The sequence below is a fragment of the Trichomycterus rosablanca genome, chromosome 7, assembly GCF_030014385.1.
Source record: "Trichomycterus rosablanca isolate fTriRos1 chromosome 7, fTriRos1.hap1, whole genome shotgun sequence".
In the NCBI taxonomy this organism is placed as follows: Eukaryota; Metazoa; Chordata; class Actinopteri; order Siluriformes; family Trichomycteridae; genus Trichomycterus; species Trichomycterus rosablanca.
In genome coordinates, this window is record NC_085994.1 from 33,477,142 (window position 1) to 33,494,200 (window position 17,059).

General features: G+C 38.7%; 1 protein-coding gene across 1 annotated transcript; it reads left to right on the plus strand.

Annotated features, from left to right (window-relative positions):
- Positions 1-4,634: 4,634 nt before the first annotated feature.
- Positions 4,635-14,394, plus strand: eif2s2 (eukaryotic translation initiation factor 2, subunit 2 beta). The gene is made up of 9 exons (XM_062998591.1): positions 4,635-4,769; positions 8,135-8,312; positions 8,540-8,637; positions 8,791-8,923; positions 11,116-11,216; positions 11,511-11,659; positions 12,022-12,078; positions 12,169-12,254; positions 13,522-14,394. The coding sequence occupies exons 1-9, from the start codon at positions 4,755-4,757 to the stop codon at positions 13,695-13,697; spliced, it is 993 nt and encodes a 330-aa protein (XP_062854661.1). The 5' UTR covers positions 4,635-4,754; the 3' UTR covers positions 13,698-14,394.
- Positions 14,395-17,059: the final 2,665 nt, after the last annotated feature.

Genomic DNA, 17,059 nt, shown 5'->3' on the forward strand with positions numbered 1-17,059 from the left:
TATTGTGCTGTTTTTGTTCTTCTTATGCAAGATTCCACTTCAAGCAAGGCTACAAACAAAACCTGTTGGTTTTTGCACTTAAAGCATTAAATATTTGTGTGTGCTGATGGGTGCCTTCATTTGCATGCATATGGCACCGGAATAACACAGTTACGTGACTGTGTGTGCAATGCCTGACAGTTAAAATCTGGTAAGATTTATTTAAGGTGCCAGAAGCATGTCATTATTGTTTGTTCATTCTACTTGTAGGTACTGTAGTCATATGAAATGTGTTCCGTACTTTGAATGAATATGCATACATGTGTTTTTAGATAAATGATTTTATCCCAGGAATGGTATTTTAATTTTTGATGTTTCGGCAATAAAACAATAAGCACAGATGTCGTTCTAGTGTGAACAGAAAATGTTCCTATTCACCAAACCCCAACTAAAGCATTACTATACAAGCAGATAGAACTTGAAGGTGTTTTTACATCTGCTGTACAGATCTGGTGTCCACAATTAAGGAGCAGATGTGTGATTTTACTTCTTACATTTTACATTAAAAGTTTACTTATGCTTTTAACATGTAAAGTACTGTTTAAAATCCCTATTTGCCTGTATTGCTGTATAATTGTTATTCTAAATGGATTCAGAATCTCCTCCAAAATGTAATATAACAAGAAAAACATGAGAACTGTTTTCAATAATGGTTTTACATAATGAAGAACAATGGTAATCCAACACCTACAATTTTCTCCTTTAACTTTATAACTGGTTGTTCCACCTTCAGCGCCAACAACTACAATCAAATATTCTGGATAACTGGAGAACCAGTTATTCACATGGCTGGGTCCTTTCTGTGTGGAGTTTGTAGGTTCTTCCCGTGTCCGTGTGGGTTTCCTTCCACAGTCCAAAGACATGAAGTCAGGTTAATTAGAGATACAAAATTTCCCTAGGTGTGAGTATGTGTAAGTGTGTTTGTTCTGTGATGGACTGGCGACCTGTACAGGGTGTTTTCTACCGACAACAGACAATAAATAAATTAATAAACATATACATACTATTGACAACAGAGCTATTTGGTGACCATTCATGTCCCTTAACTGGTGGCGCTGTTATGCTAAAAGATAACACTACTATTATAATAAAAATGTTTCATTATATTGATCAGGTGATCAACACCTACAGTAGTGTTCAAAAAAATAGCAGTGATTTTAAAAAAGTGAATAAAGCACAAAATCATTATAATAACTTTTATTTCCATAAATGCAAATGCACTGAAAATACTACACTTTCAATTCTAAATCAAAACATTAACAACATTTTGCCAGTTTGTGTTAATCCTTTACAGAAAATTAAGAAAAATGAATATTAGGCTGTTCAAAAAAATAGCAGTGCCAGCATTTTTCATTAAAAACTCAAAAAAATTATCTATAACATGAAAAAATGTTTGAGGTTTCACTTTACTTTAAATTACTGAACTAATATTTAGTGGCAAAACAATTGTTTCTGAGATCTGTGTTGCATGGAGTCGATCAACTTCTGGCACCTCTGAACAGGTATTCCAGTCCAGGATGATTAGACTACATTCCACAGTTCTTCTGCAATTTTGGGTTTTGCCTCAAAAAAACGCGCTTCAGATATCAGCCCACCAGTTCTCTATGAGATTGAAGTCAGGGGATTGGGCTGGTCACTCTATTACCTCAGTCTTGTTTGTCTGTAATCAAGATGTTTTGGGTCATTGTCATGTTGAAACACCCGTTTTAAGGACATTTCTTCTTCGACATAGGGCAACATGATCTCCACAAGTATTCTGATATATTTAAACTGATCCATGATCCCTCGTATGTGAGAAATAGGCGTAACACCATGGTATGAGAAACATCCCATATCATAGTTTTGTACCACCATGCTTTACTGTCTTCACAGTGAACTTTGGCTTGAATTCAGTGCTCGATGGTCGTCTGACATACTGTCTACAGCCACTAGACCCAAAAAGAACAATTTTGCTTTCACCAGTCCACAAAATGTTGAGCCATTTCTCTTTGGACCAGTCAATGTGTTCTTGGCAAATGTTAACCCATTCAGGACACGTCTTTTTCTTAACAACGGGACTTTGCAAGAGTTCTTGCTGGTAAATTGGCTTCATTTAATCATCTTCTGTACTCACTGGTAACTTCAGATGTTCCTAATTCTTTCTGGAGGTGATCATTGACTGAGTATTTGCCATTTTGGCTATTCTTCGATCCATTTGAACAGTAGTTCCACGCTTCCTTCTGCATCTTTCAGGTGTTGGTTGTCACTTCAAGGCATTTGAGATCATTTTAGCTGAGCAGCCAATAATTTGCTGCGCTTCTCTGTATGTTTTTCCCTCTACTATCAACTTTTTAATCAAAGTATGCTGTTCTTCAGAACAATGTCTGGAACAACCCATTTTACCCAGTATTTCAGAAGGAAACGCGCTATGACCAACCTGTGCAACATTTGCCACCCTCCTAAATTAAACAAGGGCCAAATTTGACACACGTTCTTCTGCAGAATGAATGATTTCACCAATTGAACTCCTCACTGCTATTATTTTGAACAAGCCCCTTTCAATCAATGCTTCAATTACTCAGAATGAGTGGCATGCATGTCCTAATTGTTGGGTTTGTTTTGTTTTCATTACTCTACTACACTTTCAAGTCAATTATTTGCTATGTAGAAATAGCATTTCTACTAAAAACAGTGATTTATCAGGTTAATGGTGTTGGACTGCTATTTTTTTGAACACCACTGTACATTTGTCGTCTTTAACTTAATATCTGGTTGTTCCACCTTCAGCACCAACTACTACAACCAAATGATCTTAATAATTGAAGAACCAGTTTTTTCACATGGCCAGGGATGAATTTTGCCCCTCTTTTTGTAGAATAGCTTTAATTAGGTCACACCGGATGTCTTTCAAGCATATACTGCCTATTTAAGGTACCGCCACAGCATCTTAATAGATAGAAGTCAGGCCTTAGTCATTAAAAAATCTATCTATTCTTTCTTTTAAGCCAGTAAGAAGTTGACTTGCTCCTTTACTTCATATTGTTGTATTGTTTCTTAATGGACTGATGACCAAGATTGTTCTTTAAGATTTTTGGTAGAGAGATGAATTCATGGTTCTTTCAATTATAAAACTATTATGTGGTCATAAAAATTGGGCTAGTTTGACTGTACCGATTAGAAGGGTCAGAAAAATACCCAAGCAGTGACTTTATGCAGAAAGGAACTTTGTCTAAATAATGTAATCCAAAAACTAAAAAAAAAAAAAAAAAAAAAAAAAAAAAAATGAACAAGAAGCTGCTGGTTGACACTGTCTATAGTCAGGTGAACATCATATTGTTTTTGGCTTAGATGCTGGCATACATAAAGGCCTTTTTTTTGTCCATGTGATCAACAATAAAAATTCAAAGCGACTTACAGTTGTAGCTAGTTACAGTGCAAGCAATTGAAGGTTAATGGCTTTGCTTAACAGCCCAACAGTGGCCATGGGGGAAGGAGTGTATAAAGTAGGGTTTTAAATATTTGACAAATGCATCAATAACCATGCAACTATGCTATTGAAGTGTAATAAATAAACAGCTCATTTTTAATTAGACAATTAACAAATGCATTTATGTTAAGATAATCTTATTACTTTCAATTCAATGCAAAAACTCCCTCTGCAGTAGTAACAACATCTTGTGTGTTACCCCGTGTTTACCTGACGAACTCTCTTTCCTTTAGCTGCAGTTTTGTGTTTCACTGAACTGGCACCTTTATTTGAGTGTCAGCTTTGCAGGTCATGCATTCTGTTACCTAAGTATCCCGACTGAGAAAAAAATGCAGGGGCATTTTTAAGAGAAGTGCAAGAAGGCAGGACCTAAAGAAAAAGGTTAAATCAGTGCAAAAACACGCAAAGAATAGTGCACGCAGACTACAAAAGCCAAATCCCAGCCAGATGCATTATAGGTCCAAAACAAAGAGGACATGTACGAGAAAAAGAGGACGTATGGTTAGATTTGGAGGCAATTTTTTTATTGTTATATAGCCTTGCCCTGCTTGGTATGCATTTAGGGGCAATTTCAGAGCCTCAGTTAGTTGCTTACAAATGTTCATGGTTGTTGAGTGTTAGCACAAGTTTAAATAGACAATTTCTAATGATAATCCTAGACCTGCTTAATGTGTCAATTAAAAAGAAAGCTAATTACATAGAGAATTTAATTAGAACTACATTTTCTACATGCCACAATTTTTTTCTTCTGTTTAAGCTGGTATTTAATTAAATAAAAAGTCAACTTTGCATTATTAAAGCATTATAAAATTTAAATTGTTTGCCACTTTAAAAATCAAGAAAATGGTCAGGAGTGCCTTAGCCTTAGCATACAAGATGGGTGAACCTGACAATATGCAAATGAGTTTGGATTAAAGGTTAGTGTACCCAATAAATTCACCACATCAGGGGCATTTGTGCCCATACCCATCAACACTGGGTTTCAAAGTTGTGTTCAATGAGTATTTGCTTTTTCTTGGCTTTTTATTTTATTTCCACCCGTATTACGGTTAACGCTGAGTTGTCGGAAAACAGGTTGAGGGAAAACCTTCGGGTCGCAGTCGTGACATCATATATCGTGGTAGGAACTACGCGTGCGCACTGAGGTTTCATTTGCTGATGCAAGACAGTTTAGTGAATAGGCTTGGATAGATTGAGCTGTAATTCCTGACTGAATCTTTCTGAGTGAAGCGGCGTTAATACAGCAAACATGTCGGAGGACGAGGTGAGTTAAAGCGCTTTTGTGTAAATATTTTAGTTAAGAATTTAGGAAGGCGAATGATAAAATGCTACACCATGACTTTGGGCCTTTCAGTTAGCTTAGCATTAAAGCCGCTCCTGCTACTGCACATTGGCTAGCTTAAAGCTAACACATGGTGCCTCTATTCACAATCCTGCTGATGTAATGTCGGAGTAATTGCTTAAAATAACTTAATTTTCAGCGGTTAGGACATTTATGTTCCTATTTTACCTTTACTTTGATGGTACGTGTTTATTTAGTGCATACATTGTCTTTAAATTAATAAAATTTAATATTCTGTATATAGCCCGTAACAGCCTTTGTACAAAGCGTTTAAGTCAATGAAAAAGCCTTTTTATATAACAATTATTATTATACAACAATAATTTAAGACACTTGGTGTCCTTCAAATAGCCTCATTTTCATTACATATGTCTAAAATCCTGGCAACACCCGGCATGTGGAGCCATTTCCATGTTGAAAAGCCATTCATTTGGTAAATACGTACATATACCAGCAATATACACCAAATACTACTACCACTACTACACTTTTGAATCCCATTAGTCTTGTGTAAGAGCTTGACTTTTACAATCTGCAGTTTGGCATGTTTTCCCTGTATTCAGATGGGTTTCCTATAGGTTCTCTGGTTTCTTTCAGCCTTACAGAATTATGCCAGTAGATGACTGGCTATTCATGTCCATACATGTGAGTAAATGGCTTAGTTTGTGGTGTCTTATGAGTAATTGGCACCTTATGATTCTGGTTGTGACCCTAAGTAGGATGAATTGGTTAATTAAGATTGAATTTTAGACATTTGGTGTCCTCCAAATAGCCTAATTTTCTTTACATAGGTCTAAAAGCCTGGCATGGGGCACCATTTCCATCTTCAAAAGCCATTCATTTGGAAAAATACATATATGTACCAGCAATTTACACTAAATACTACTACTACTACCAGACACTCCTGTATCCTAGGAGCCTTGGGTCAGAGCTTGCTTTTGGCCACTTTCACAATCTGCAGTTTGGCATGTTTTCCCTGTATCCAGATGGGTTTCCTATAGGTTATTTGGTTTCCTTCAACCTTACAGAAGTATGCCAGTATATGACTTGGCTATAAATGTCCTTACATGTGAGTAAATGGGTTAGTTTGTGGTGTCTTATGAGTAATTGGCACCTAATGTTTCTGGGTAGGGTCTGGACCCTTTGTGACCCTAAGTAGGAGGAATTGGTTGATTAAAATCGAATATCAGGCATTTGGTGTCCTCCAAATACCCTCATTTTCATTACATATGTCTTAAATCCTGTCAACACCCTGCATGTGGAGCCATTTCCATGTTGAAAAGCCATTCAGTTTGGAAATACATACATATACCAGCAATATACACTAAATACTACTAGATACTCTTGGATCCTAGACACCTTGGGTCAGACCTTGCTTTTGGCCACTTTCACAATCTGCAGTTTGGCATGTTTTCTATTCAGATGGGTTCCCTTCAGCCTTACAGAAGTATGCCAGTAGATGACTTGGCAATCCATGTCCATACATGTGAGTAAATGGGTTAGTTTGTGGTGTCTTATGAGTAATTGGTACCTAATGTTTCTGGGTAGGGTCTGGACCCTTTGTGACCCTAATCAGGATGAATTGGTTGATTAAAAACGAATATCAGGCATTTGGTGTCCTCCAAATTGCCTCATTTTCATTACATATGTCTTAAATCCTGGCAACACCCGACATGTGGAGCCATTTCCATGTTGAAAAGCCATTCATTTGGGAAATACATACATATACCAGCAATATACACCAAATACTACTACCACTACACACTCCTGGATCCTAGGAGCCTTAGGTCAGACCATGATTTTGGTCACTTTCACAATCTGCAGTTTGGCATGTTTTCCTTGTATTCAGATGGGTTTTCTATAGGTTCTCTGGTTTCCAGGTATGACAGTAGATGACTGGCTAGCCATGTCCATACATGTGAGTAAATGGGTTAGTTTGTGGTGTCTTATGAGTAATTGGCACCTAATGATTCTGGGTATGGTCTGCACACACTGTGACCCTAAGTAGGATGAATTGGTTGATTAAGAACGACTATCAGACATTTGGTGTCCTCCAAATAGCCTCGTTTTTATTACATATGTCTTAAATCCTGGCAACACCTGGCATGTGGAGCCATTTCCATGTTCAGAAGCCATTCATTTGGAAAAATACATACATGTACCAGCAATATACACTAAATACTACTACCACTACACACTCCTGTATCCTAGAGCCTTGGGTCAGACTTGGCTTCTGGTCACTTTCTGTATGCACTTATGTGCAGTTTGGCATGTTTTCCCTGCATTCAGATGGGTTTCCTATAGGTTCTCTGGTTTCCTTATGCCTCACAGAAGTATGTCAATAGATGAAATTGATACCCAGTTCTATACATGTGCGCAAATGGGTTCGTTTGTGGTGTCTTATGAGTAATTGGAACGTAATGGTTCTGGGTTGGGTCTGGATTTTATCAGAAATACCACAGTGAGACAAACTGGGGCAGTGTGTTAGAATTAGTAGATTAGAATGCCTTTATTTGTCATATATACATTTATAGACGTACAGTACATTGAAATTCTTTCTTCGCGTATCCCAGCTTGTTTGGAAGCTGGGGTCAGAGCGCAGGGTCAGCCATCGTACGCAAACTGGAGCAGACAGGGTTAAGGGCCTTGCTCAAAGGACCAACAGTGGCTGCATGGCAGAGCTGGGATTCGAACTCTCAACCTTTTAGTTGATAGTCCAAAGCGCTACCCACTAGGCTGTATTTTGTATTCTTTTAATAATAAAATAATGCGGTTTTACCTAACTGTTTAGCTGCTTTAATAAGCTGTGCCTGTAGTTGAATCAGATTCCTCCTCTAAGAGTAAAACCCAATGTGGCCTGCTCCCACCCTTTACATTTGTACTCACCTTCGTTATTAAGAAATAGTTTACCACCTGTCTGCCCATTCTTCTTTGACCTGTTTAATCAACAAGGTGTTTCTGCCTTCAGACCACCTGTCTGGCCTTAACAAATGGCACCGTCAAACTCACTCATCACACAGAGATGATTGATTTTATCCCTCAGTGAAGCTTTTGGTCTTTCTGTTTGACTTTAAGCATTTTGCTGCTGTTTTCTACGTGACTTTTTGCATAATTATAAATATATTGGTGTTCCTTATGAAGTGACTGGTTTGGATATATGCACAGCTTTAAGCGAATATTAGATTGACTCTAGACTTAAAACAACAGCCTGGATGACTCAAGCATCACATACAATTAAATCTGTTTTGAATTCGAGCAGCTCATGGCTTACTTTATTTCCTTCACAGATCTTATTTGACCCCACCACAACTAAGAAGAAGAAGAAAAAGAAGAAGCCTTTTATGCTGGATGAGGAAGGCGATGGAGTTGGAGAGGAGACGCAGCAGGTTGAGCCTCGTGAAGTCGAGCCTGAGCCAGGAGAGGAGCGTGAAGTGGAGTTTGAGAAAGAGGAAGAGACTAAAAGAGGTAAAAACAAAAGGATTCTCCAAACCCAAGTGCAACCTTTGATTTAGCAAACTGCTAGTTAATGGCCCAAGGGCAGACATGGGGTTAAAAACTAAACGCTGAACTTAACAATTTCAGTTTATAGAGTTTGTAAAATTTATATGCAGAATAATGAATGAGTAAAGCCAGTAGCTGGGGGGGAAGAGGGGAAAAGAACTGCTAATACATTTGTTTTTGCAATTTCACAGAGACAACAGACGATTTGGACGACTTAAATTTCCTCAATCAAAAGAAAAAGAAAAAGAAGGGCAAGAAAGTTTATGACAACATTGAGGAAGGCATGAAGGTGAGAGATCTGATCCGATCTGATTCCTCTTAATCACAACTTTTGAAGTTGACCTTATTCCTCACATAATGCATACTACAATTACACTGATTCAGCAGTTACTAGGCTGTATGTTTGGTGGTTAAGAAAAATATTCTCTTGTGTGACGATTAGGAACTGAAAATTGAGGGTGATCAACTTGAAGCAACGGAGGATGATAACTTGGACCCAATGTTCCCAGCAAAGAAGAAGAGACCTAAGAAGGTGGAGTTTGTGGATGATGGTGACCTACCTGAGAAAGATGATGGTAAAAACATTTTTATTGTACCCTGTGTTTAACAGAGGGATTTATGTGCTCTTAATGCATTTAAGTCTGCCTTATCATTTCTTGTACGAATTCTTAAGTAACTGGATAAATAGGGCTTGTTTTGACTGTACCCTTAAAAGTATGTTTGACTAGAAGAAATTTGTCCAGATTTCCAGATGTTATACAAAAACATCCACCATAAAAACAGGTGTGGTAAAAGGTGAGGCTAGGGCTGGGCGATATATCGAGATTTTATAAAATATCGATATATTTTCATACGCGATATAAGATAAGACAATATCTCGTATATCGATATAGATGTTGCGTTCCAGTTAGATCCGACAGTTCGTCTTTCTCTTCTCCTAGTTTGTCTCTGCACATGTTCACCTGCCCCGCCCCTCTCCCTCACTGAACACAACTCACCCCTCCCCACCGCTTCACCAGTAATTCCTGCAGGCAGCGATAGCATGGAGACGGATAAAGACGTGACAGAAGCTATCGAGGAGGAGCTGCTTACTAAAAAGAAAAATAATGCCTCTTTTTGGAATTATTTGGAGATGGTTCGAATTCAAAGTGTCAGATGAGCAGCAGAATAATGTATTCTGTAGAGAACGCCGAAAACAAGTCCAGACAAAAGGTTCCAGCTCCGTGTACCTTCATTCGTTTTTCACTTCAAATCCCAAAGTTAAAAAACAAGAAAACGAGTCGTTATTTGTTTTAAAAACCAACACAAGCGCATGCACGCGCTGACATGCACGTATTTACTTCACATTAAGTGTTGACAAAGTAATAATAACGTAACGGTGCGTCTCCTGTTGTTCTGACTCTTGTGTTTGTATATGTGATGTGCATATATTTGCTCTATCTGTAAAAACAAATATTATGGGGATTTCTGTACTGGATGTTGTACGTGGTTGTGTTAGTTTATACTGGACGATCGCCCGACGTCCGACACGTCATTTATTTATTTATCTTCTATTATATTATTTCTTGTTGTCGGCCAATAAACAACCAAACATTATTAAATTGCATGAACTAACTCTGCAGTAAACAAGGAGCAAACAGCAATTAAACAACAAATAAAGCTGTTAAATAATAATAAAGTGCATGAAGAAGAACGCTGATTAAAATACATTAAATGTTGTAATAGTTACACAGTAACATGAACGATTAGTTCTGCCTGTATTACAGAACTGAGTTCTATACAGTAAAAGAAAATATGAATGTAAATGTTAATGTTGTGGCGACATATACATAAAATAATGTATAAAGTCCAAACATGGGGGGGTGGGGGGTTAACGAGGGGTTTACTTTAACGGGGTTTTACTTTTAATGTCACACAAGCTCAGCCGGAAACCGTCATTCCGACATCTTCCCTACACACTCGCTCCCTGCGCCCTATAGTACACTTAACATTCTTAAAGGGCCAGACAATATATTTGTAATTCACATTAGACGACAGGAGATGCCTTAGAAAACAACTTATTTTTTTCTTAGAATAGCTCTTTTTTTTTTTTTAAGGAAAAATTATTATTGTGTGAAGCTTCCCCAACATGAATATTAATAAAAGTGCCTGTAAAAAAATTGGAACATGTAGCTTTGTCTCAGAAGTGTCTTTTTGTTATTACCTTATGGGATAAAAAAATATCGAGATATATATCGTATATCGCCATTCAGAAAAAAATATCGAGATATAATTTTTGATCCATATCGCCCAGCCCTAGGTGAGGCTCTGTTAGAATAACTAATACTGTTCAGTTTTACCATCTACAAACCAGGCTTTACCATCATGGACTCCAAAACCAGTATTTAAACCAGTATTTAAAAAAATGAAAAGCTTTTTCCCCTTAATCTCACCTCTTAGTCTATAGTAATGTAAAACGGACTTCATAGAACATGATCTGCCATTGTACATCTGTGAATAGTTATGGCAAAGGACACTCATAATAGTTTATTATTATATTACATACTATCTTTTTTCTATTTATTCACGTATCCATCACCTATCCTATTTATTTATCCATCCATCAACTCTCTATATTTTCAATTACACCCTAGCAAAATTAAGCCATAAAACTAAGATGTTACTACTGCAATGTTTGAATTTAATTTATCTGAGATATAACAAAGTTATTTAATACATGCTTTACACTGGTATTACTCGAGTTTTGAACATGCTTTTTTTCTCGCAGCTTTGGAAGATGACGAGGTTAAAAATGCTGATGGCATCATGTTCAGTTCTTCGATTGGTCCAGCCTGGGCAGGCTCAGAGAGAGACTACACATATGATGAGGTAGAGCTACATTTGTGTTACAACTAGTAATTTCATCCTCAGCGATTGGTAACTGTACTGCCCGTTGATTAGGAGTGGATTAAAAAAAAAACAACTCTATTTTGCTGGATGTAGGGAGTCATAACATACAGTGGTAATATTTGATGCATTCTCGTCTTTTCTTTATTAACATTGCTGATGCATAATTATTGGCCTCTTTTTTTTCCCCATTCAGTGTTGCAGTATGATTCTGCATTAAGTAATATGGATGACTGAAGCGGCTGACAGTAACGGTCTATTTCTGTTTGTGTACAGCTGCTGAGTCGCGTGTTTAACATCATGAGAGAGAAGAATCCCGACATGGTGGCTGGAGAAAAGAGGAAGTTTGTCATGAAGCCTCCTCAGGTGGTGCGAGTGGGAACAAAGAAAACATCCTTTGTCAACTTCACAGACATCTGCAAACTGTGAGTGATTTTTTGATCTTGTTAATATTGATGTATCTCTGTTAAAATGCAGTGTTTTAAGTTGACTCATTTCCCACAACGTCTATCATTTCTGTTTATTTGCTGAATTGGTCATACTGGAAAATAATAATTATATTAGTAATTAGTGTTACATTAATGTTGCACAGGCAGACCAAGTAACACATGTAAAACTAAGGATGGAGAGTAAAAAAAGACCTATTGGATATAACCAAATGTTGTTAAATCTTTAATAAATAAGTTAATTCATTATAATAATGCTTTCATGCATGTTCTGTTCAGCAAATAAACACTAAACACTTTTTTGCAAGTCTAACTTTTATTTATATACTTCTGATTTATAGATTACATCGACAGCCCAAACATCTTTTGGCTTTCTTGTTGGCTGAGTTGGGAACAAGGTATGTGTTGAATGTGTACAGGTTACCAAAGTGCTTCATTGTTGCACTAGAATCTGTTCTAATGTTAAAATGACCTTTTTCCTTTTGCAGTGGTTCCATAGATGGAAATAACCAACTGGTGATTAAAGGCAGATTCCAGCAGAAACAAATAGAAAACGTCTTGAGAAGATATATTAGTAAGTAAACTAAAACTCCAACACCACAAAGCTCACACAAAGTAGTGTCATGGTGCCTATATATTCAGCTCCAGAACAATTCATAAAAAAACATCATCTTGGCTAATTAGCTTAATTTTGCACTAATTGAACCTGTTATTCAAGTAAGTGTGATCTAAGGTCAAATAAGATAATTTTTAAGATTACACAAAATCTAAGACGTGTTTTCACCTTCCTGAATAGACAATGTCTGAAAAATATTTTTTTGCTAAAATATGCGCACATCCACTGTTTCATCTGTTGTGTACGTTTTCATCTACTCTAGAACACCAACTCCATTCCGGCAAACTATCTGAAAGATGTGCTAGAAATTTTTGGTGGTGTTCTATCAGCAAAGGTTGCACAAAGTACTCAAATATCTGATTATTCACCAGTGCTGAGATTCTGAGCTCATGGGTTTGAATCTCTGCTTTGCTACTGGTTGGCTGGGTGCCCTCTAGCAGGCATAATTGGCTAATGTGTAGGAGCACAGAGATCGGGGTGTGGCCCTCCGTACGCGATGCCAACATTGCGCAAATCCACCGAAATATGGGTGAATAAGAAGGGATTAGTAGGACTGCACACACTTAGGAGGGAGCATGGGTCAGTCCCATATACACCCTCCTTGGACGCTGTTGGGGTCCCTAGCAGTGGATTAGCTACACTAAATTGGGAGAAAAGGGGGTAAAAATGCATAAAAAAAAAAATCTGATTATTCGGTTGGTCATTAAAATGTTGACGCCTGAATTAATGCTTTTAGCCACCTTAACTTTAGCCCAAAAATGACACACATTGATTGGGTGATATTGTCAACCTTTATGTGGTGTTTATATTTGTGATTTTTTTGGGGGTGGCACTGTGGCTCGTTGGGTAGCACTGTGGCCTTACAGCAAGAAGGTCCTGGGTTCGATTCTCAGGTGGAGCGGTCTGGGTCCTTTCTGTGTGGAGTTTGCATGTTTTCCCTCTGTCTCCGGTTTCCTCCCACAGTACAAAGATGTGCAAGTGAGGAAATGGAGAAACAAAATTGTCCATGACTGTGTTTGACATTAAAACTTGAACTGATGAATCTTGTGTAACCGGTTATTACCTGTCCTGTCATGATTGTAGCCAAAGTGTGTAACAAAACAATCAAATTTTTGGCGTGTGTACATTTCTCTAGCATTAGTTTCCTGATGAATCTTAAGTCTGTTTTAACTGCTGCTAATCAGTCCTAACACCTTTTTTTTTTTTCTTCCGTTTGTATTTGCAGAGGAATATGTGACCTGCCACACGTGCCGCTCACCGGAGACCATTCTGCAGAAGGACACTCGGCTCTACTTCCTGCAGTGCGAGACGTGTCACTCGCGCTGCTCCGTGGCCAGCATCAAAACAGGCTTCCAGGCCGTCACCGGCAAGAGAGCGCAACTCCGCGCCAAAGCCAACTAATGACACAACCTCTTCTCATGCTAATCCCACTTTCAGTACCCTATGCTGCCCCATATTGCCGCTTCAACTGTTTAACAGTTTAGTTTATCCTCAGTCATGGACTTTTGGAGTGAACTGTGAGAGTTTGAAGTGACTTTTATCGTATATCAGAAAGAATACGTTACCGTACGGTATAGGCACAAAGAATGCAAAGCTGGATGAGAAATGCAGGGCAGGTTGGCAAGGCGTTATATATTCTCAAATCTATTGCGTGTGCACACTAAGAGCAGATTTTGCTTTTCTATTCTGCAGAGATTAAGAAAGGTATTAAGAAACACTGTGGTGTCTCAATCACAGTTGGAATTTGGATGTGTTTCATGCTGACTGGTTTTGTTTTTCTAATACAGAACCACGTATAAGCCTGTATGAAGAATCATTTCATAATTTCATTTTTTTTCCTTACAGCTACATCTGTAACAAACCCAAACTCCTTTACTGCCATGTTTAGGATTTGGGTTGCTTAATTGATGAACTAAACACATTAACATTTAATCATCTCTGAACAGTAAAGCAACCCTGCATAACTCTTTTTGACAGAATTAGTGCAGGTTGTTTACAAAATATGGGGCAGCAGATATAATGTTTCTGTTGAACTTAATAAGATGGGTCTCATTGTTTAAAACTGATTTTTAATAAAAAGTATTCCATAGCACTGTCATCTTGCTATTTGCAGTCTTTACATGACTAGGTTGAATGATGGTCGGGCTACTGGGAGAGATATTAATGAAACCACAACCACTCATTAAGGTGATTCTAATACAGTAACTCAAACGTCAGTAGGAAAGAGGCAAAGCTTGTGAATGGTAAATACACCCACCGATCAGCCATAACATTAAAACCACCTTCTTGTTTCTACACTCACTGTCCATTTTATCAGCTCCACTTACCATATAGAAGCACTTTGTAGTTCTACAATTACTGACTGCAGTCCATCAATTTCTTTGCATACTTTTTTAGCCTGCTTTCACCCTGTTCTTCAATGGTCAGGACCACCACAGAGTAGGTATTATTTAGGTGGTGCATCATTCTCAGCACTGCAGTGACACTAACATAGTGGTGGTGTGTTAGTGTGTGTTGTGCTGGTATGAGTGGATCAGACACAGCAGCACTGCTGGAGTTTTTAAATACCGTGTCCACTCACTGTCCACTCTTTTAGACACTCCTACCTAGTTGGTCCACCTTGTAGATGTAAAGTCAGAGACGATCGCTCATCTATTGCTGCTGTTTGAGTTGGTCATCTTCTAGACCTTCATCAGTGGTCACAGGACGCTGCCCACAGGGTGCTGTTGGCTGGATTTTTTTTGGTTGGTGGACTATTCTCAGTCCAGCAGTGACCGTGAGGTGTTTAAAAACTCCAGCAGCACTGCTGAGTCTTATCCACTCATACCAGTACAACACACACTAACACACCACCACCATGTCAGTGCACTGTCACTCTAACCATTGAAGAACAGCACGAAAGGGTGCTGACAAAGCATGCAGAGTAACAGATGGACTACAGTCGGTAATTGTAGAACTACAAAGTGCTTCTATGTGGTAAGTGGAGCTGATAAACGAGGTGGTTTTAATGTTATGGCTGATCGGTGTATATGGATTTATCATATTCTTACACTGGAGCTTCAGTTTAAACCCAGTATAGACCGATATTTAAATGGTGATGGAAACTAGTTAGATCAATAAACTAGTAAACATTTATAGCTAAGAACCCATTCCATCTGTGAATTCTTTAATGAAATTACTTGATATTGACTACAGCATCCACTACATAGGGTGAAATATGCTCCCATTACATTTCATTTTACCATATGTAGTGTAGTTTTGGGGGGCAGGTAAAACTGTAGTAAAATAATACAGTTTTATGGTAAAGTACTATCGGTGTTTTGGTTAAAAATCCAAGACTGATCCTAAAATGCATAGAATTGGGCCACTCAGGTGGAGCAGCGGTAAAACACGCTAGCACACCAGAGCTGGGATTTCGAATACATCAGGCTGGGCTGGGTGGCCACATGAACAACGGTCGGCTGTTGTTCAGGGTGGGGTGGCAATTACGACCTCTGCTGGCTGATTGATGGCCACTTCGCAGGGTTGGGGAATAATGCTGATCAGGGTGTGGCTCTCCATCCACAAGGCTGATCCGCATATGAACTCGCCTCGTGCAGGTGAAAAGAGGCAGTTGGTACTGAGCATGCGTCGGAGGGAGCGTGTCAGTTGCGAAGCACCTCAGTCAGCGGTGGAGGGTTGTATTGGTAGAGGTGAAGCGTAACGGAATCAGAGTAATTGAATAAAACTAGATTAGGGGAGAAAATGGGGGGGGGGGGTGCATAGAATTAAAGTTAAGTTATAAGTTAGCTCAGAGAATTAATACCAAAGCATATACTGCTTTTTTATTCCAAAGGAAAATGTTTCAGAAGTTGCTCTTACTGTGCACCAAGCACGGTTGATAAAGACGTGATTGGAAGAGTTTGGTGTGCACAACGTTATGCACAACTGGGCACACACACAGATCTTGCAGAAAGCGTTCACCAAGAGCCATAAAGAATGGTAACAGACACAGGAGCAACCTACAGTACTTCATATTAATGTCTGTGGTTTTGGTAAGTAATGTCCAACAAGCGATGTGATGTCTAAAGGTAAAAAAAACGTTCAAGGTGTTTAGTGTGGTCGAGGTCAGGGCTCTGTGCACTATATTGCCAAAAGTATTCACTCACCCATCCAAATAATTGAATTCAGGTGTTCCAATCACTTCCATGTGTATGGCCACATGTGTATAAAACCAAGCACCTAGGCATGCAGACTGCTTCTACAAACATTAGTGAAAGAATGGGTCGCTCTCAGGAGCTCAGTGAATTCCAGCGTGGTACCGTGATAGGATGCCACCTGTGCAACAAGTCCAGTTGTGACATTTCCTCGCTACTAAATATTCCACAGTCAACTGTCAGTGGTGTTATAACAAAGTGGAAGCGATTGGGAACGACAGCAACTCAGCCATAAAGTGGTGTTCTCTGGAGTGACGAATCACGCTTCTCCGTCTGGCAATCCGATGGACGAGTCTGGGTTTGGCGGTTGCCAGGAGAACGGTACTCGTCTGACTGCATTGTGCCGAGTGTTAAGTTAGGTGGAGGGGGGATTATGGTGTGGGGTTGTTGTTCAGGAGTTGGGCTCGGCCCCTTAGTTCCAGTGAAAGGAACTCTTAATGCTTCAGCAATCCAAGAGATTTTGGACAATTTCATGCTCCCAACTTTGTGGGAACAGTTTGGGGATGGCCCCTTCCTGTTCCAACATGACTGCTTACCAGTGCACAAAGCAAGGTCCATAAAGACATG

Excerpts from the sequence above, each read along its gene's own strand:
- eif2s2 (XM_062998591.1), top strand. Across the intron at positions 12,079-12,168 it reads TTGGCTGAGTTGGGAACAAG|TGGTTCCATAGATGGAAATA; the intron begins GTATGTGTTGAA and ends TTCCTTTTGCAG. Across the intron at positions 12,255-13,521 it reads CGTCTTGAGAAGATATATTA|AGGAATATGTGACCTGCCAC; the intron begins GTAAGTAAACTA and ends TTGTATTTGCAG.